The 20,602-nt window shown below is 48.5% G+C and overlaps 1 protein-coding gene across 1 annotated transcript in view; it reads left to right on the top strand.

Annotated features, from left to right (window-relative positions):
- Efr3b (EFR3 homolog B) overlaps positions 1–20,602 on the top strand; it is a 69,506-nt gene that overhangs the window by 38,419 nt on the left and 10,485 nt on the right. Inside the window, exons 4-15 of the mRNA XM_051181725.1 lie at positions 4,080–4,230; positions 11,384–11,505; positions 12,389–12,538; positions 13,444–13,578; positions 13,908–13,986; positions 14,746–14,881; positions 15,027–15,188; positions 16,216–16,327; positions 16,623–16,674; positions 18,992–19,164; positions 19,523–19,598; positions 19,834–19,995. Of these exons, the coding sequence (XP_051037682.1) occupies positions 4,080–4,230; positions 11,384–11,505; positions 12,389–12,538; positions 13,444–13,578; positions 13,908–13,986; positions 14,746–14,881; positions 15,027–15,188; positions 16,216–16,327; positions 16,623–16,674; positions 18,992–19,164; positions 19,523–19,598; positions 19,834–19,995 (1,510 nt within the window). The remainder of the gene's footprint in view (positions 1–4,079; positions 4,231–11,383; positions 11,506–12,388; positions 12,539–13,443; positions 13,579–13,907; positions 13,987–14,745; positions 14,882–15,026; positions 15,189–16,215; positions 16,328–16,622; positions 16,675–18,991; positions 19,165–19,522; positions 19,599–19,833; positions 19,996–20,602) is intronic.

Below are 20,602 nucleotides of genomic sequence, written 5' to 3' on the forward strand. Positions count from 1 at the left end.
TTATATAACCAATACCAGGCAGACTGTTTGAACAGTCCTGAGGTTGAGAAACCAAGGCTCATCAGTAAATGTTGGGGTGAGGGAGAACGTGGGGTATCACACCAAGGCTTTGTGAATACTAAGGATGCCTGCTACCCGAAGCTCTGGCAAATCTTAAACTAGGCTACCCTTTATGTGAAAACAAAACGTGAACTAATGTTTCCATGATCATTCTCTATATATTAAAAGTAGGTTGTCACTCAAGAAGAGGAGGAACATGAATTCTTTGCATATACTGATTATATGAAGAGTCTTGACGTATGATAGTACATATTCAAGCAAGTAAAAAATGGCTTTCTCCTAGACTGAACCAACAGCCAATGTGCCAGCGATAACATTAAACATTTAATACCAATTCCGCCAGAGCCTCTGCAGTGATGTTTCTTGTGATTAAAAATGCCCATAGCTGACAGCCTCTTCAAATCCTTCCTCTGCTCATGGAATGACAATTCAAAATTGGCATCATCCTGTTAAAAATAGCCCTTGCAACATCTAGGTATTTAAAGCCTGTAGGAGGACTTTGATCATTATTATTGGGAGAAATGTCTGTTAGAATCTTTTTTTTCTCCTGTATCTCCCTGCCCAACACCCTGGCCTCCTTCTTGCCGTGGGTAGGGGCCTGAGAAGAGCAGCATTTTCACGTCAGAGAGTGAGAGGAGCTGTGTCTTCCTAGCATGATAAGGGTGTCTATTATGGTTTGGTCCTGGCAATGTGGACCCTGGATATGGGTCCCAGTGAGCCCAGAGCCACTTTCTCATGGCCACTGTCTTCCTGCATTGTCACTCTGTCACTCCACACAGGGTCCTGACTCAGCTAAGAATGTCAGCTGTGAGCAGGGAGAAGATGGGGGAATGTCAAGGTGTTTGGTATAAAGGTTGGTGATATGCAAAGGAGCAAAACCCCAGCCAGCATTTCCTAAGTTCTCTACTTTCCCCATTCTCTTTCCTGATCAGCCCAGCATCCCTAGAAACAGGGGGACAGGGGAGGGAATGACAGTGCTAAGACAGGGGCACCAGGTGTGCAACATACCACGTTAGACCGTCTCTGGGGTCTCCAGCGTCTGCAGTTCTGCCCTAGCCTGGGACTGAGCACCGAGGATGCCGATGAGGAGGTGGAGCTGCTTCATCCTGAGAAGCCTGACCCCAGCTGACCCAGCACAGCTCCCTAGGAAGATCTGAGGCTGGTGGGAGCGTGTGGGTTGACTCCTCAGAAAGTGCACTGCAGACTCCTGCCTAGGTGGGGCAGGCCGGCCCGCTCTTCCTTAGCTGGAGCCAAAACTATCTTCCCTACTCCCAGGTTTCTAAAAAAACTCAGTTCAATTCAGGAATGGGCTGACTAAATATACACAGAATGCCCAGAATAACAGGCCCTTTATCCAGGATTCTGTCTGACCTTTGAAGGATGATCTGAGTCCCTGACCCCATGTCCATCTTGTCCCTCCATCTGGGTGGGGCTCCTAGCCTACTCTTCCCACACTTCTCCTTGCCCTGCAGACCTTTCCCTGGGTTCTCTGGCTACTTCTGACCTGGAACAAGGTGTCTAGGCAAAACCAAGAGAACTTCATGGAGGGACTTCTCAGCTGGCTTGTAGGCATCAGGCCCCCTGGGTATTTTCCTCTGTGGCTGTCATTCACCTTCTTCCGATTGTAACCTGCCCAGAGTCCTCCCCTGCTTCCCGAGATTCCCAGGCTGTTCCAGGTCACTTGTGTCCTGGCCTCTTCATCTTCCATGTGGGAAATCCATCCTAGCCCACTCTGCTCCAAGTATCCACATGGACTTGGACCTGTTATTACTCTGGACCCCTTGAATGAGGAATTCAGGTCTTTGATAGTGGTAACCTTGTCATGGGAAACCTGTTGATGGATAGTAACCCCCAAATTCCATGCTCTGTACTAAGAGCATAGGTCTGACAGGCAGGGCACATACGGGAAGGTGGTGATAACATAGGACAAATGCCAGGTGGTGGTGATGTACTCGGGAGGCAGAGGCAGGCAAATCTCTGTGAGTTCAAGGGCAGCCTGATCTACAGAGTGAATTCCAGGACAGGCTCTAAAGCTACAGAGAAACCCAGTCATGAAAAACAAAAGTCAGAGTACAAACACTGAGATCATTTGGGGGTGGTGTCCAAATTCAAGTTCATAATTAAAACTGTTCCATTCTTGGCATTGGGATCAGAAATAAAGCATCAAGGGTAGCATGTTTAGGGAAATAAGCCCTATGTTTCTTTATTTCTTTACATTTCTATTTCAATTCTACTGTGATTTTTTTCACTTTATACCAAAATCACTAGTCTTAGTCAAATAAAGAATAGATTTTTTTCTTTCTTATCAGAATATTCTAGATGTTCTTCTCCCATCCTGAGAAAGCAATGATGTTCTAGGACTTGGGAGGCCTTCTAGTTTCTTCTCTTGCCTCCCACCCACCCCTTCCTTTATTTATTTCATTTAAATTTTATTATAAGAAAGATGCCAGCAGAAAAATGCTGGCATGATCCATTAAAAAAAGGGGGAGGGTTCTCTTTGCCTACCATTGTTTTCTAACCATTGTTGGGTGACTTGACCATGTCCAGGTGTCCCTACAGGAAGCCTCCTCTAACCCCTGGTGCTTGTCCTCTCTGGCCTGTCCCTTCCGGCAGGGGCCTCATCCAGTCAGCCAGTTTTTCTTTTCCATCTGGGGTGACTTGGCCTCTCTGAAATGCCAGGCCTGCAGGAAGTGTCTTAGCTGTGACTATGCCAGTCTGTGGAGGCCAAGGTTGTGGAGGATGGGGCATGTCTATCCCGGGTAGGAGAAATGCCAAGCCAGGGCTCCCACTCAAATGAATTCTAAGAGCCAATGCTCCTTTGTGTTCCAAAGGCACCACGGAGGGCTGGGGCTGTAGCTCATTGATAGTGTGCTTAACAAGGATGTGCAAAGCCCTGGCTTCCACCCTAACCCTCAAGAGAAATGACTTTATAGATAAAAGGATGACATGATCCATTTTTTTAGTATATTCCGAAATGACTATTTCATAATACTTAATAATTGAATTTAGTAATATTTAAGGATTTAATATTTAGCTCAGCTCATTGAGATTAAAGAAATAAATTTTATAAAAAGTGGAAAAGATTTCAAAATATAAAGGTTTTTTAAAATGACTATTTAGTACAGAAGTAAGCGCAAGGATGTTTAAGAATTGGTGTTCAATGGCTGTTTTTTGGGGGGGCACAAGGGGGTGGTTGTTTTCTCTGTGTTGCTTTGGAGCCTGTCCTGGAACTAGCTCTGTAGACCAGGCTGACCTCAAACTCACAGAGATCTGCCTGACTCTGCCTCCCGAGTGCTGGGATTAAAGGTGTGTGCCACCAACGCCCAGCTTCCATGGGTGTTTTAAAACCAAGTTTAAGGTCTGGAGAGATGGTGCAGTAGGTAAGAGCACTGGCTGCTCTTCTAAATGACCTAGGTTTGATTTCCAGCACCCACAGGGCCGCTCACAACCATCTGTAATGGCGTTTCTAGGGGACCTGATGCCCTCTTCTAGCCTCCACAGGCACCAGACACACACAAGGTGCACAGACATGCATATTAGCAAAATATTCATTTGCATAAAATAAATAAATCTTTAAAAATAAAAAAACATACTGTTAGGGCCTGAATGAGGACAGGTGGTCCCTCTTAGACATTTGTTTTATTGACCCAAACTGTTTTCTTTTTTAAGACCAAAAAAAACAAAACAAAACAAAAAAAAAAACCAAAAAAACAAAAACAAAAAAAAAAATTCAAGAGTTTATAAATATCCACCTGACCGCTGGGCTCATTCTTGTTGTATATGTAGTATATATGTATATGTAGTTGTATATGTATACGGGAACTTGACTGGGAAGCCTTAACGTCTTTAAGCACCCCTCGCAGCTCCGTGTCACCCTGACTCCCAGTTCCGGGCTGGAGTGAACACTTGTTAGAAACACGGTACAGATAGAGGCATCGCCTTCCCGGGATCCCACCCTAGCCAGGTGTGACCGTGGGAGAGAGCAAGGCCCCGTGAAGCCACTATGCCTCTGTCTGCAGGTACGTGTGCATCGCCATGGAGGCGCTGGACCAGCTGCTCATGGCCTGCCACTGTCAGAGCATCAACCTCTTCGTGGAAAGCTTCCTGAAAATGGTGGCCAAGCTGCTGGAGTCGGAGAAGCCCAACCTGCAGATCCTCGGCACCAACTCAGTAAGGGCGGGGCTGGGAATTCGCTGCTTGGGATGGTTAGAAGACCTCTGGATCAGGCATTTCTGACTCTAAGCCAGTGGTCCTCAACTTTCCTAATGCTGCAACTCTCGAATACAGTTTCTCACGCTGTGGTGACCCCACAGCCAAAAAGTTATTTCATTTCTACTTCATAACTATAAATTTGCTACTGTTATGAATTGTAAACATCTGATATGCAGATATCTGATATGGGGCCCCCAAAGGAGTCTCCATAGATTGAGAACCACTGCCCTAAGCACAGTATACCTCTTGTCTTGTGTCTGTCTTTGTGTGAGCAAAGAGGCGTTGTGTTTTTAATTTCAGTAAATATACTATTTATATAAGATCTCTAGCTCTAGGGAGATCTGACAACTCTGAACTCCTCAGGCACCTGCCCTCATGTACACAGACCCACACATATGTGCACATAATATAATAATTCTCAAAAGTAAAATCCATGGGCTGGGTATGATGGCACACACCTTTCATCCTAGCTTGGGGGAGGGGCAAGGCAGGTGGATCTGTGTGAGTTCAAGGCCAGACAAAGCTACATAATGAAACTCACATCTCAAATAAGGCCCTGCTCTTTAAACTGATGACTAATTTTTCCCCTAATAAATTGTCCTCATAAGTAATTTTCAGAGAAGGCCCAAGAAGTAGGAAGTGAGGCCTGAACCTGGGTCATTCTGTGGAGAGTGGAGGTGCCCCGGGCCCTTGCGACTCCGACTCGGCGTTCCATGGGACATTACATGTTTTTTTAGAGATTAAAGCACACAGATGAAGGCCCCAGAGAAGTGGAGACTGGGGAATCGAGAAGTCGACTGTGGATTTAAGTCTGCCCTCTCCCCAGTGGCTGATTTTTGTGGCTCTAGTGAGCTGGAGTTGGTCTCTGTGGCTCCCCTGGGCTCTGTTTCTGGTTACAGTGCAAGCGGATGCTACCATGACATGTTATGTGTTACGACGGAAGTGGTAGTGGGCCTGCTAAGAGGTCCCACTGTAATGTGTGTGTCTAAATACTCTGCAGTGTTGTGGCTGCTCTCTGTACTCTCTTGCCTCTTGTCTTAGGCCCTCCCCTTAAAGCATACTTTCAGCTCCAGGACTTTAAGCCGCTTAGATGCCACTATTTTATAGCTTTAGTGAGTCCTTTATCTTTCTTCAGAGAGAATAGAAAGTAGCAGGATTTTCCCTTGGTGTTCCCAGCTAGGTGTTTCTGAGTATTTCTTTAATTTCTTTATATTTGATTTCCTTGGTATGTATGTGGGCATGAACTTGCCATAGTGACCATTCAAAGTCAGAGGACAGATCACAAAAATTAGTTCTCTTTTTAACACCTTCTTGGTCTCTGGGGTTTGTACTCAGGTCATCAGACTTGGCAGCAAGCCCCTGTCCCCCTACTGACCCATCTTGCTAGCCCTATTCCTGAATTTTTAATAATACCAGTCATGACTTTTCTCCTGCCCTATGGAAGCGTGGCTTTAACTAGAAGAAAGTAAGTTTTCTTCAAATGACTCAGTGTGACAACCTTCCCTTCCCCTCCCTTCCCCTCCCTTCCCCTTCCCTTCTCACCAGCTGCCTTTGACAAATTACATATACAGCAGCTAAGGGTGAAGCCCCTTGTCATGTTGCCATAACAACAGCTTCATGTATCCTTTTAGTTGTCTTGTTTAAGATAACTACAGTCTGGGAAAGAGCATCTGCATGGAAAATAAACTAGTTACCTGGATCCACAGAGGCAGGTAGCCAACAGCTCTTGTTTTTCTCAAAGTGAATGCTAGTCCAGGACAGGTATTTATTATCTATAGCCTTGAAAATGCCACCTTCTCCTGGATTCAACATACCCAGTGACTCAGCATCTTAGCCAGGGAGCAGGCTGCCAAATGACATGACGGCTGTACTATGGCCATGAAGATTAGCAGGGTGGCAACCCTAAGGAGTTGAGTTGAACCTGCAGTGGGCTGGGATTCCAACATGGAGGCAGTCTTTCCTAACATTGCCCTTCATTTGGATGCCCTGGCCAGCTGTCTATGCCAAGGACCCCCAGAAAAGCCCTGGTTCACATCATTTTAGGCTTGCAGGTCATCATCATCATGCCTGCTTTGCTCTGCCTTGGGACATTTAGCCCAGGAGTGTCAACATTGTGGGAGCTGAGGAGGCTGGAGGGGAAGGAAGGCGAGGTTGTGGTTCCTTCTTTACCCTGCATCCAACTCTTTCAACTGTGTATTATAGTGTCTCTGAAGCATTTTTAACATAGATAAGGTTTTGCTGCCAGCAGAAGAAAAGAGGAATCAGATGTGGTAGGAAGCACCTGTGCTCGCAGTACTCGGGGTCATGGGAGGAGGATCTTGGGTTTGAGCACAGCCTATGCTAGGTAGTATTCTACATGACAAAATGGAACAATAACTAGATAGATAGATAGATAGATAGATAGATAGACAGACAGACAGACAGACAGACAGACAGACAGCAGAAGATGCTATGAAAGTCAAAGCAAACAGTATTGGTTGTAAAGTCTGTCTAGTTGGATGGTCTTGGTGAGGCAAAGAGGAGGTGAAGGAAGCAAAAAGACTAGCCGTCCCCAGGCTGCAGGGGAGGTGAGGTCCTGCCTCTGCCCTCCTCCCCCCCCCCCAATTGTGCTTTTATGACTACAGAAAGTTACTCAGTGCCTTCTGTAGGTGGGGGAAGGCTAGCTCTGCTTGGAGACACTTTGTTGGTGCCAAAGTGAGCCCAGCAAGACTCAAATTCCCTTTCCGGGCCAGGGGAGAGCTGTTTGTGCAGTGTCACTATTTGCAGGAGACGCTCCCTTTCTTCCTCACGCCCTTAATCACCCTCAGCTTTCCACACACATTTGTGAGAGGCATTGTGAGGGCTGGTGAGCCTCTCCTGCGAGCTTGGTGCCCTTTGTTACATAGAAAGACCAGGAACTTTGACCTTGAAAGGGTGGCCCTAGCAGTGTGCTCCTGGCCTTTGAAATGTCATGTGTTCAGAATCCTCAGTGTGTTGTCATGGAGACCTTCATCATGGCTATGTTTTGAAAAAGAAACAAAATTTCGCCTTTATTCTTTCATGACTTCATACATTAAGTACTAGCATTTTAATAAAAAACATGACAGGCTGGAGAGATTGCTCAGTGGTTAAGAGCACAGATAGATAGCTCTTCCAGAGCATCCACATTAGGATGTTCACAACCTCTTAAAACTTCAGCACCAGGAGGTCTGATGCCCTCTGCTGGCCACCTCAGGCACCTGCATCCATGCGTATGTCTGCACACAGACATACAAACACATAAATACAGAATAAAAATAAATTTTTTTTTTAAAAAAAGGTAACAGGCATGATGGGTGGTTATTCTGGTCATAGCATGCATATAAGCCAGTATTCATTAACTTCATTCTACAGGTGGAACAATTGAGGCCAAGGGAGCTTAAGTGACTACTGCAGGATACCCTACTACTACCTGAAGGAGTTAGAATTCGAATGTATAGTTGGGCTCCAATCCCATCCTCAAAATACTAATGGGGGTACCAGGTACAGTGGCACATGTTTGTATTCCTAGCACTTAAGAGGTAGGGGAAGGAGAATCATTAATTTTAAGCTATTTTGAGCAGCAAAGCAAGACCTTGGTTTTGGCGGGTGGTGGGGTGGGTTGATTTGTTGGTTGGTTGTTTTGTTTTGTTTTGTTTTGCCAAATAAACAACAACCCAAAAAAAGCACAGAAGGCTGGGCAGGCTACAGACCAGTGCAGAGAGCTTGTTTGGTGTGCAGAAGGAGCTGGGCTTGTTCCTCGGCACCTGCAAAAGCAAAGGAGGAAGAGGAGGAGGGAAAGAGCTCTGTGGTGGTTTGAGTGAGCATGGCTCCCGCCGACTCATAGGAAGTGGACTCATTGGAGTAGGTGTGGTCTTATTGAAGGAAGGCTGTCACTGGGGGTGGGCTTTGAGGTTTCAGAAGCTCAAGCCAGGCCCAGTGTTACTCTCCTCCTGCTGCCTGCTGTGTCCAGAGCTTTGCCAACTGCCACTTTATAAGGAAACAGGGCATCTACAGCTGTGTGTAACTCAGGGGTCTGGAGATTGTGTGCTGCATTTTCTGGACTCAGGGCTAGAGCAGTTCTAAAGGCTGTCATTCACATCTTGTAAGAGAAGGAGAAGGATGCACCATGAGAGAAGGCAGGGCAAGACGGGCATCACTAGTCCTTGAAGGCAACACAGTGTGAGTGCAAGTGCACAGGGCATTATTTAATGTGTTTCTCAGAGCACACTGGCATCAATGACTCTTTTGCCTCTGGCCTCCCCATCAGCACCCGACTGATGAGGCACTGAAGGCAGGTATAGTGGTTCATACCTGTAGTCTCAGAACTTGTAGTCTGAAGCAGGAGGATTGTGAGTTCAAGGTAAGCCTGGACAATATAGCAAGACCTCTCCTGGGGTGAAAGGGGAAAAAAAAAAGTTGGCATGGCTGACCTGGCCGCTTGTGATGGAAACTCCTGTATCTAAATAGCTTCCTCAAGGATGCCCCTGCCACCAAGACCGGGTTTCACTGTGTTGTATAGCCCTGGCTGTTCTGAATCTCACTGTGTAGACCAGGCTGGCCTCCTGATCACAGAGATCTACCTGTGCCTCCCAAATGCTGGGATTAAAGACGTGGACCACGACCACCTGACTTTCTCAAGGACTATTACTTCTTGGTGCCTATTGAATACATGAAAGCTCGCAGCTGAGAAAGGTATAAGTTAAGCAGAAGCAAACAAGCTTTATGACCAGTCTACCTGAAGTTTGTTTTTCTGACCAAGTGGGATAGGGCAATGCACATAGTCCTGGGTGCATTTCCAGTGGAGTTCTGTTTTCTGAGTGACATGTGGAGTGCTATTTTCCTGTGGTGCATGGAATATGTCTGTATCATCCCTATGAGCCACTCCCTGGGACCACAGAGCTGAATCCTGTAGAGACCAGGAAAGTTAATCCCAGAATAAGTGATAGCATGCGTTACACTGCAGCAGTCTTGGATTCTCTTTAAAATACATATATTTGTGTGTGTGTGTACATGTGTATAAACATATGTACATGTGTATATACATACATATGCATGTATACACATACATTATATATGTATGTAAATTTAACCAACCAATATTTAAGAAATTATATAATGTCATATTAGGCTTTCTTTCTGAAACTGGGTCTTACATTTGCTATGTGGCTGAGGATGTCTGTAAACTTCTGATCCTCCTGCCTCCACTTCCCAAATTAGAGAGCTGTGCTGCCACAATCAGTTCATCCCATTCTGGGATTAACTGCTAAGTAAGCACCCTGTCAATTGAGCTATATCTCCACCCATTAATCTAATCTTCTTTTAGAGATGTTTGGGGATACTAACAAAACATCAGCAAAATAAATTATATTAGTTTTTAGCCGTTTATTTTGTATGCCACGCTTGCTTTTCTGAGGGATGAGATTGAAATGAATTCTCTTTAGAACAGGAAATGCATAGTGCAATACAATCCAGCAGTTGGGAATACTGCTGAAGAGAGCTAAAGTTGGGCATGGGGCATGCACCTGTAATCCTAACAGCTGGGAGGTAAAGGTAGGAGGACCAAGTTCAAGGCCAACATCTGCTACTGAGATCTTGTCTCTCAGAGAAAGGGGGGGAGGGAGATAACCAAAATTGCAAACTTTTTTTAAAATTTAAATTTGAAATAAGCTTGTTTTACATGTCAATCCCAATTCCCTCACCCTCTCCATTCCCCCAACCCCCATCCCATCCCCTTTCTGCTCCCCAGGGAGGGTGAGGCCTTCTATGAGAGATCTTCAAAGTCTTTCATATCATTTGGAGCAGGGCCTAGGCCCTCCGCCATGTGTCTAGGCTGAGAGAGTATCCCTCTATGTGGAATGGGCTCCCGAAGTCCATTCGTATACTAGGGCTAAATACTGATCCACTACCAGAGGCCCCATAGACTGCCCAGACCTCCTAACTGACACCCATGTTTAGGGGGTCTGGGTTGGTCCTATGCTGGTTTTCCAGCTATCAGTCTGGGGTCCATGAGCTCCCCCTGTTCAGGTCAGCTGTCTCTATGGGTTTCTCGAGCCTGGTCTTGACCTCTTTGCTCACCACTTCTCTGCAACTGGATTCCAGGAATTTGGCTCAGTGTTTAGCTGTGGGTATCAGCTTCTGCTTCCATCAGCTACTAGATGAAGGTTCTGGGATGGCACATAAGGTAGTTACCAATCTCAGTATCAGGGAAGGACATTTAAGGTAGCCTCTCCACTATTGCTCAGATTGTTAGTTGGGATTATCGTGGATCTCTGAACATTTCCCTAGTGCCGGATTTCTCTTTAAACCTGTAATAGCTCCCTCTATTATGGTATCTCTTTTCTTGCTCTCCTCTATTTTTTCCCTGACTCAATCTTCCTGCTCCCTCATGCCCACCTCTCCCCTCCTCTTCTCCCCTTCTCTTTCTTTTAATTTCCTCTCCCCTCCCCCCATGCTCCCAATTTGCTTGGGAGATCTTGTCCCTTTCCCCTTCTCTGGGGGACCATGTCTGTCTCTCTTGTATCTTTGTTTCTCTGGCAGTGTGGACTGTAGGCTGTTGATCCTTTGCTCTAGGTCTAAAATCCATATATGAATGAGTACATACCATGTTTGTCTTTTTGTGACTGGGTTACCTCACTCAAGTTTTTTCTAATTCCATTCCCAAAATGGCAAACTTTAAGCAGTCAAAATTTCAACAGTGAAATGTGATTCCAGTTTTGAAGTCACATGTTCAGATTTGCTGTCCTGTCTCAGAATTCAGTCAAGGAGATGCTCCATGCGTAGAACCAGCTCTCCTTCGGTCTCAGCATTGTGCCTAGTTCATTGTGCACTGTGCGTTCCTCCCCAGGGCTTTGTGCAGCAGTGGGGGGGGCATAATTTATTTTCCCTTTCCTCCTCTGCCCCCTCAATAGGAAAAGTTCCCAGCCTTTTGTGTATAGGAAAACGGAGCATCACTTGAACTCAGGTCTCCCAAGTGTGTTGTCATAGGCAGGAGCTGGTCCCCAGAGGCCTGGGTCTGTGTTTTTTTTTTTTTTTTTGTAGCAGGTTTGGGACACTCGGAATCAAGGGGTGGAGGGACTGCCTCTCATGCAGATCCTCTCCTCTGTCCTGATAGTTTGTGAAGTTCGCCAACATTGAAGAGGACACCCCATCTTATCATCGGAGCTATGACTTCTTTGTGTCCCGCTTTAGTGAAATGTGCCACTCCAGCCACGATGACTTGGAAATCAAGACTAAGTGAGTAGAGGGAGACAAGGGCCTATGGGGCTCCTCAGAGAATCATCAGGGCCTTCAGCATTGGCTGACAAGTCTGTCTTCCCTGATTCTCCTTCTGGCCTTCAGCATTGGCTGACAAGTCTGTCTTCCCTGATTCTCCTTCTGGCCTGCCGTTGCCATGGTGGGTGGCTGTTGATCAGAAAGGGGCTAGAAAATAGGGCAAGTTATAAGAAAATGGTGGTCCCCAGAATGAACCTGAGGTCCAGGGAGGAAACATACAAGTGCGCGCGCGCGCACACACACACACACACACACACACACACACACACACACACACACACTCCACTCACTGCGTTAAAAATGTGCACTGGCACAACAACCTACTCAACAGGATGGACACCCACCAACAGAGCCCAAGTCCTGATTCTGCCCCTTCCTCACCCCATCTTCTGGGCCCTCCCACCCACCAATTCTCCTCTTGCCATGCCACTAGGGACAAGTAAAACTTTGCACTGTCTGTGCCATGGATCTCATAGCTCCATGCTTCCCCTCTGCCATAGCTCTTTGCTGGCTTCTCTCACCAGCAAAGCCTGCCTGACTGCCCCTGCACTCACTCCTTCCTCCTGTACCTTCCCCTGGCACCCATGGTTAAATCCCCCTTTAACAAGTTCACCGTTCCTCTCTTGTCTCGAGTCCTTGGTCTGTCTCTCCCCACTAGCTTCTAAGCTACAAGAGGACAAGGGTCATGTTGCTCATTAATGTATCCCAATCAGGTCAAAGCCCACGAGGAGGAGCAGGTGGAGGAGCCTTTGTGGGCAGTTACATCCTCGATCCTGGACCGTGTTCCTCTCCGGGTGGTAGAGATGCTCAGGGTGTAAAGAAGCCTGGGTCTCTTTCCTTACAGAATTCGAATGTCAGGCATCAAAGGTCTGCAAGGGGTCGTGAGGAAGACGGTGAATGATGAGCTGCAGGCCAACATCTGGGACCCACAGCACATGGACAAGATCGTCCCGTCGCTGCTCTTCAATCTGCAGCACGTAGAAGAGGCAGAGAGGTGGGTGGGGGTGGGGCTCCCCTCTCTGAGTGCCGCTCTAACCCAGGCTTGGGCTGGAAGGTAAAAGCCAGCTACTGGAACAGGAATCTTGGCTTTGTGGCTTGTTCTGCAATAAGTTCAAGGCTGGCTCTTTGGATGCTTTGGATCTGGCTTCTTCCGGCCTCTGAGCCCCTTCAGTTCTCAAATTAGACAGCAAGAGCAGCAACGAGTCTGTGCTGCCTGAGTGTGCATGTAAGCCAGTCAGGAAACAAGACACAAATTACCCTCATGCCCCTCCTGAAGCAGCAAGTGGAATGCCTTTCATGGTTCAAAATGCTAAAGACTTTTCCTCGAACCTTCCTGTCTCCCTTCATGATGTTCTTCTAGACCTTAACACATGCCTGCTTGGGCAGCCATGGCCACTCAAGAGTTTCAGAACCCCCAAAGCATCAGACTCATTCTGTTCCCTGACCCTTACTTTCCCAAGTAAAGTGGGATGGAGATAAAGGTTCCCTTTGTAGTCCCTATCCTTGGCTTTCTGCCTAGATGCTCAGTAAAAATGCACTCCCTTGGGTTTGAGCTGTTAAACTAGCCGAGGAAAGTTCGTGTGCCCCCTGGTGGGTGTGTCTGACATAACAGCTCACCAATCTGGAGCTGTGATCTCTAAGGGGAGTTCTTTTCAGAGAAGGTACTCTGATTTGCATATTATTAGGTCACACCCTAGCTAATCACTGTTCTCTCTCTTCCATAGTGTCCGCTTCTTTTCAATTCCCACTCCCCCTATCTCTGAACCCCTAGGTACATATAGACTCTCGTGGTCTGCAGGCCCTCCCACAGAGGCAATCCCACCCTGAAGTGCTCCCACAAAAATAACTCTGTTGTCTCCTCCAGTCCCATCCCTTATCTTCATAGCTCTGTCTCCACAGCCGGTCTCCCTCGCCCCTCCAAGCTCCTGAGAAGGAAAAGGAGAACCCAGCCGAGCTGGCTGAGAGGTGCCTGCGGGAGCTGCTAGGCCGAGCAGCCTTCGGCAATATAAAAAACGCCATCAAACCTGTTCTCATGTGAGTTGAATGTCCCACCCCACACAGGAAATGTTCCACTCCCAGGTCCCCCGTTTCTCCTTGTCAACTGCCCCTCTGCCAATGTGAGGGGAAAGGAGATGGTACAGCTGCCATGCTGTGGTGAAGCCACCCCCTTTTTGGTGTAGCATGGCCTGTATCACACAGTAAGGCTATCACAAGGTGGACACCTGCAGTTTGAAGTGATAAATAGGAGGGTACCCAAAACTGAACGAATTGTGCGAGGAGCTCTCAGGAGCTGTCCTTGGCCTCCAAGCTCTACTGCCTATGTCTCCTGGTGACCCTCCCGCTCCATGTCTTCTCCCTTACAGACACCTGGATAACCATTCTCTTTGGGAACCCAAGGTGTTCGCCACCCGTTGCTTTAAAATCATCATGTACTCAATTCAGGTATGGTAGCTTCCCTGCTCCAGCCTGCCCCCTCCCATGTCGTCGTCCCCCTGACCCCGACCCAGGACACTTCCGGGTGCGGAACAGTACACAAAGCAGAAAGCCATTTGTCCTCTGACTTTTCCCAGAGACCCTAGCAGCCACAGATACTGCAGTATCCACCTGGCTGTGAAGAAAGGCTAGTTTAATGTTTAGTACATCCTAGGCCAACATTTTCATGAAACAAGTGAAAACTAATTCCTTGAGAAAAATTAAATCTCGCAAAACGACAAGCAGCCTGCACCCCCTGGTTTTCTGAGCGTTCAGACTGCTCCAGGCTTACGTTTTTTCTGGCCCGCCCTCATCTCAGCAGCAGTGTTATCAGAGACATCTTGATCTGGCACTGGGCCCCCAGCCACTTTGTGCAGCACGGAGCTGAACCATGTGGCTTCTCATGGTCCTTGCCAGTAAGACCTGGGGACCGGGAAAAATGAAGGACAATATTTTGAAATGGATTTCTGGCCCCTTTTGAAGTAAAAGGAATCAGGGGGGAAAATGTGCAAACGCAGATTCGCTGGGATTTGGCTCCGTGTTTGTGAGCCTAGGCCGGGATGGGGGTTGGGGAGTGCTGCAAGAAAGTGCGCGCTCTGGGTGCCACCTGCAGTGTCCACTAACTGTGGGATGTCATTTTAGTTCACCCTCAGCCTCTGGGTGCCAGGGGAGGGCTGCCGGGCCTTTGCAGTGGTTGTTTGGGAACCATCACGTCTTCCTCCCCCACAGCCGCAGCACTCCCACCTGGTTATCCAGCAGCTCCTGAGCCACCTGGACGCCAACAGCCGCAGCGCGGCGACTGTGCGCGCAGGCATCGTGGAGGTCCTATCGGAAGCTGCGGTTATCGCCGCCACCGGCTCTGTTGGTAAGGGGGTCCAGAGCAAACGGCAATGGGCAGGAGGGAGGGGCAGGTGTTGGATTTAGGACCGACTGGCTGAGCGGGCTCGGGTGTAAGGGACAGCCCGAGGGATGCCTGTCCTGACTGCGGGTCCCTCCCTCTTGGCGCCCAGGACCCACGGTGCTGGAGATGTTCAACACCCTGCTGCGGCAGCTGCGGCTCAGCATCGACTACGCGTTAACCGGGAGCTACGACGGTGCTGTGAGCCTGGGCACCAAGATCATCAAGGAGCACGAAGAGCGCATGTTCCAGGAGGCGGTCATCAAGACCATCGGTGGGGAGAGGATGGGGTGGGACTGGGAGGGGCCATTGAGGCTTGAGGGGGGGCAGGTGCGGGATCAGAAGAGGAACAAGCGAAGATCGGGAGGCGGAGCTAAGGAAGCAGAGTCTGTGAACCAAGGCCTAGCACGGGGCAGAGGAGAGGATGAGTGAGACTTGGAAAGGGGCGGGGCTCTGGGGGAGGGACTTAAGAGGGGGAGGTGCCCGGTGAGCTCGGAGCGGAACCTCTGGGGAGAGGTTGCCAGGGTCTTAGGGCGCTGGCCTGAAGCGGACAAGACTATAGCAGTGCTTCAAGAAGGGACCCTGGCAAAGCCTGGAGAGGGAAGAGTTCTAGGGGGAGGAGTTAGTGTGGGCACTCGGAAAGGGACTTAGGGAAGGAAGGGATCTTTGGAGAGTGGAGTGAAATCTAGACTTGATAGAGATGATCCTTGTAAGAGGACCAGGCCTCTAACACAGCATCTGCTGTATGACAGTCTCCATGGGGGACATAGGGAATTGAAGGCAGCCTATGATACACATGCCTGGCTGGCCCCTGAGCGAATCTGTCTGGGTTTCTCCACCAGGTCCTCCTGCAAAGGAGGACAATTCCTGTGTCCTGGTCCTCATTAGTACTTCCACAGCGCGGCCACTGGAGGGGAGGAGGGGATTAAGGAAGAAAAGAGGAAAGGAAGAAAGCTATGGAGACTATCTGTGCCTTGAGTATGAAGAAATCTGAAACCACAATTACCACAGAGTCCTCAGTCTCAGAGATCTCTGTACCTATGCCATGGACAGGAGCTGCCATGTGCTCTAGGCCCTATTCCCCAGTAAAGGTGCCCTGATGGTGACCACAGCCTCAGTAACAAGGGAAGAAGTGGCATCTGGAAGAGTCCTCTGGAATCCTCCAGGCTCCCTTCCCCAAGAACAATCACAGCAGTCTACCTGGGCAGGTCTCTCTGGGCATCAGTGAGCCTGACTCTATCCTTTCAACTAATACTTGCTGGGCCTGGGCGACCTCTAATGCTCTGTTCTCTTCCTCGCAGGCTCTTTTGCCAGTACTCTGCCCACCTATCAGCGGTCTGAGGTGATCCTCTTCATCATGAGCAAAGTCCCGATACCCTCCCTGCACCACCCGGTGGAGACCGGAAGGACAGGGTTAGTCCACTCCCTTCTTTCTCCCAGCCTAGACTGCCTGGTTCCTGGTTATCCACTTCTGTGGATCTTCTCTTGACTCAAAAACTCCTCAACAGTGGGGATGGTAGGTCCCACGGCAATTTTCAGCCCCCCCCCTCCTCGCTTTAGGGAAATCATGGGCCCGCATTCTGGCTTCCTGGGTAACCCCACGGGATAAGCCTCCTGGTGAGGAATCTCATTGGTGGAGAACTGAGGAAGGCTGGGGAAGGGGCACCCTGTTGCCATCCTGCTGAGTGCCTGCATCTCTGGCCCACAGGGAGAATAGGAACCGGCTGACCCAGATCATGCTGTTGAAGTCTCTCCTTCAGGTGAGCACCCCTGCACCCATCTCTGCTCTGCCTCTGTGGGCACAGCTCCTTTCATGGGAGCCAAGACAAGGCAGTAATGCGCGTTACACACTGCCCAGATATGCCCAGCCATTGAAGGGGTAAGGGGCTGAAATCCAGCCTGAGAGCTCCAAGTTATTCAGAGCAGGGTGGGAACGTAATGCTTTTTGTTTGTTTCTGGGGTTTTTTTTTTGTTTTGTTTTGTGAGACATGGGTTTCTCTTTGTAGACCAGGCTGGCCTCAAACTCACAGAGATCTGCCTGCCTCTGCCTCCTAAGTGCTGGCTGTTTTTGATTTTTGAGAAAGGATTCTCTGTATAACAGCACTGGCTGTACTGGAACTTCCTTTGTAGGCCAGGTTGGCCTGGAACTCAGAGATCCTCCTGCTTCTACCTCCTGCCTCCTGAGTGCTGGGATTAAGGGCATGCACCACCACTGCCTGGCTTAATGCGATTTTGCTTTTGTTTTTGTTTTTTAAATGGTGATTCAATATGCCTACTGATAGCCTTGTCACTATAACCTTGTGAGTCTTGAGATAATTCCTTCCCCTCTGCCCACCTGGTGCCCTTCCCTAGGTCCTGTCCCCCTGGCTCCCTCATTTTACCATTGACATTCATGCCTCATCTTCCAGCCACCACCTTCTTCCTCTCTGTTTTCTATGCCTCTTTGCATCTCAGCTTCCATCGCCGGAATCTAGTTCTGTGTTCACAAGCACCATTCCCACAGCCAACTGGTTAAAATGTGCATGTTCCCAGGGAGGGAGAGTGGTCAGCGCTTGAGATTCTGAAAATTTCTATTTGTGTGTGTATGTGTGTGGTATACAAATACATATTTGAGCCATTTATTTAGGGCCCTCCCCCTGTAGCCCTGGCTGGTCTTGAACTTAACATATCCTATGCTGGCATCAAACTCAGATCCTCCTGCCTCAACCCACTAAGTGCTGGGATTCAGGCATACCTGCACTGCCATACCCCAGCTTTGAAATTTGTTTTTGTAACAAGCTGCCTGCTCTAGCGTAAACTTCAGACATCTCAGGACTAGGTTATCCTCCTCAATGTTTGTGTGTCCACCTTTAACCGTCATAAACACCAGGAGAATTTTCTGGAAAAATACCATTTCTGGCATTGCTCCTTATTTTCAGGAGATTCCAATTTCTAGTATGAATATTTACATTTCAGTCTTTTCAGAGTAAAGTTTCCAGGATCCTGCCTCTCTCTAGACAAGCAGTTCTCAACCTGTTGGTTGTGACCTCTTTGGGGGTTCAACAACCCTTTACGCAGGGGTCATTCACCTGAGACCACTGGAAAACAGATGTTTACATTACAATTCATAACAGTAGCAAAATTACATCTGTGAAGCAGCAATGAAAATAATTGTATGGTTGGGAGGTCACCACAACGTGAGGAACTGTATTAAAGGTCACAGTATCAAGGTCAACCCTTGTTTCCCTCTTCTCCTACCCCACTGCATTTGTTTGGACACTTTGCTTCGACACTTTGCTGGAGTAGTATTGGGGCTTGAACCCAGGACCTCACACATGTTAGGCAGATGCCCTTCCACTGAGTGTACTTCCAGTCCCACTCAGTATCCTTTCACAAAGCCCTTTTGTTCTTATGCTTCTCATATCTAATTGTCTATTCTCTCTTTGGTCTTTGTAACCCTGCAGTTTTGCCTAGTTGCCCCTTGTTAATTTGTACCCAGTGTCTTATGTGACAGTCTAAGGAATGCTCATGTGCCCCTTCAGAGAACATTTGATGCTTTGGGGCTGGGTTGACTCCATGGAAACCTTCCGAATCATCAGAATGGACTTAACAGAAAATGCCCTTTGCTACTGTTGAGCATTTGGCATCATATGTGATGTATCTATCTGTGCTGACTGATTTGAGTCAGAAGGTCCCATTATCACAGTGCTGTGCTGACTGTTGTGTATGTGAAGGGACTCTGCCACCCAGCTGTGAGGTCCTCTGCCCTCTAATAAGTTCTTGTGACTCCTGGTCTTAACAAAGCATTGTAACAAAACAATTGGGCATTCACCAGCTGTTCCCTGCCAGCTAGAACTTTCAGATAGTCCCCATCTCTTGCCTTTCCCTGGTGCTAATCCTTATTTACTTTTAACACTTACTGCCCCATATACCTACATGTCAACTGAGCTACACCGAGTAAATTTTCCAGGTGGATATTCAGGGGGCTCCATGCAGAGGATAGACACTTTACACCAGAATTCTGGCTGCTTCTCCATCTCATCTCTGCACCAAGGCTGACAGTGTTCCTAAGAACACCTGTCCTGGGCTTCCCTACAGGTATCCACAGGATTCCAGTGCAGCAACATGATGTCAGCCCTGCCCAGCAACTTCCTTGACCGTCTTCTTTCCACTGCCCTCATGGAAGATGCAGAAATCCGCCTCTTCGTTCTGGAGATTCTCATCAGTTTCATTGATCGCCATGGAAACCGTCACAAATTCTCTACTATCAGGTGAGCTCAAGGTCTCTCCTCCAGTAGATGTGTGATCCGGGAGCCCCCAATGAGACTTATCTTCTTGGCCAGTAACATCACACCCAAGTGGGAGGATATTTTTGGATGCAGTGAGAGCCTCTAGAGTTCATCATCCCTGGCTTTAGTCAAGGAGAGCAGGAGTAGAGTGTCCTTGTACCTGGGCTGGAGAGAGTGCGTCAGCATAAAGTTTAAGAGAAAGAAACAGGAATGTGAGAACTTTGGAGAAAGTAGAGGTGGGGTTAAGAGCCAAGGGCAACCTACAGCGTTGGGGATAAGGCTTGGTGACACCGTGAGGTTGGCCTCACACGGGCTAAGAGGCTCCTCTGTCCCTTCATAGCACCCTCGGTGACATCTCGGTCCTGAAGTTGAAAGTGGACAAGTGCTCCCGGCAGGACACTGTCTTCATGAAGAAGGTGAATATGACCAGAAGACACAGCGAGCCCCAGCAGAGAGCAGGTTTATTCATCCCAGTCTTCCAGCATCTAAATCACTATGTGACCATTGGTCCCAGGGCCCGGCTCCAACCCCGTCAGTTGGCCAGATTAAGCAGTGGCTGAGGATGGAGACGGGCCCCCCTCCCCCATTCTGCTTGCCCTGCGCCCTGGACCCACTCCCAGTGACCGCTGCCCGCACCCCTCCTGTCCCCAGCACTCCCAGCAGCTATACCGGCACATCTACATGAGCTGTAAGGAGGGGACAAACACCCAGAAGCACTACGAGGCACTCTACGGCCTGCTGGCGCTCATCAGCATTGAGCTGGCCAACGAGGAGGTGATGGTGGACCTCATCCGACTGGTGCTGGCTGTTCAGGTGGGGCTGGATGTGGGAGGACTGAAAGGGGGCCACAGGGAGGGGCCTCTCTAGCCAGGTACAGACAGGGATACCCCCTGCTTCCACAGTTGTTTTGGTGACAGTTATTTTGGTGTCTGGGGACATTGAACTCTAGTTGGTCAGTCCTCCATGAAAACCCCAAACCATGCTGTTGTCTGGAAAGCCCCAGAAAACAAATTAATTTATGACTCTTGTTCATCATTAAGGTAAAGAGAACACAAGGTCACCCAGAATCACCCCTGAACCCCAACATTCAAGCCTGCCGCAGGGTCTTTGAGTGCTACCCAAAAACACCTAAGGGGGCATCCAAAAGCCCCAAGTGACCCAGAAACACGTATCCATCTAAAAATCCTCTCTTGCTGTTGGATTTGCTTGTTCAGAATTTTTAAAAAATGCACATTATCCAAACTAGAAAGCCACAGTGTCCCAAGCCTGTGACCTGTGTCTTTTACAAGCCTCCATTGTGATCCATAGGCAGCCGATGTGCTGCTAGGCAGGACCTGAAACTGCTTGGGAAGTAGTCCACTGCCACAGAAATTGAGGTGGGTCCTTCAGACCTCAAATGCTGCGGTCTCTGGGTCCTGAA

Source organism: Phodopus roborovskii, unplaced genomic scaffold (genome assembly GCF_943737965.1).
Source record: "Phodopus roborovskii unplaced genomic scaffold, PHOROB, whole genome shotgun sequence".
NCBI classification, from domain to species: Eukaryota; Metazoa; Chordata; class Mammalia; order Rodentia; family Cricetidae; genus Phodopus; species Phodopus roborovskii.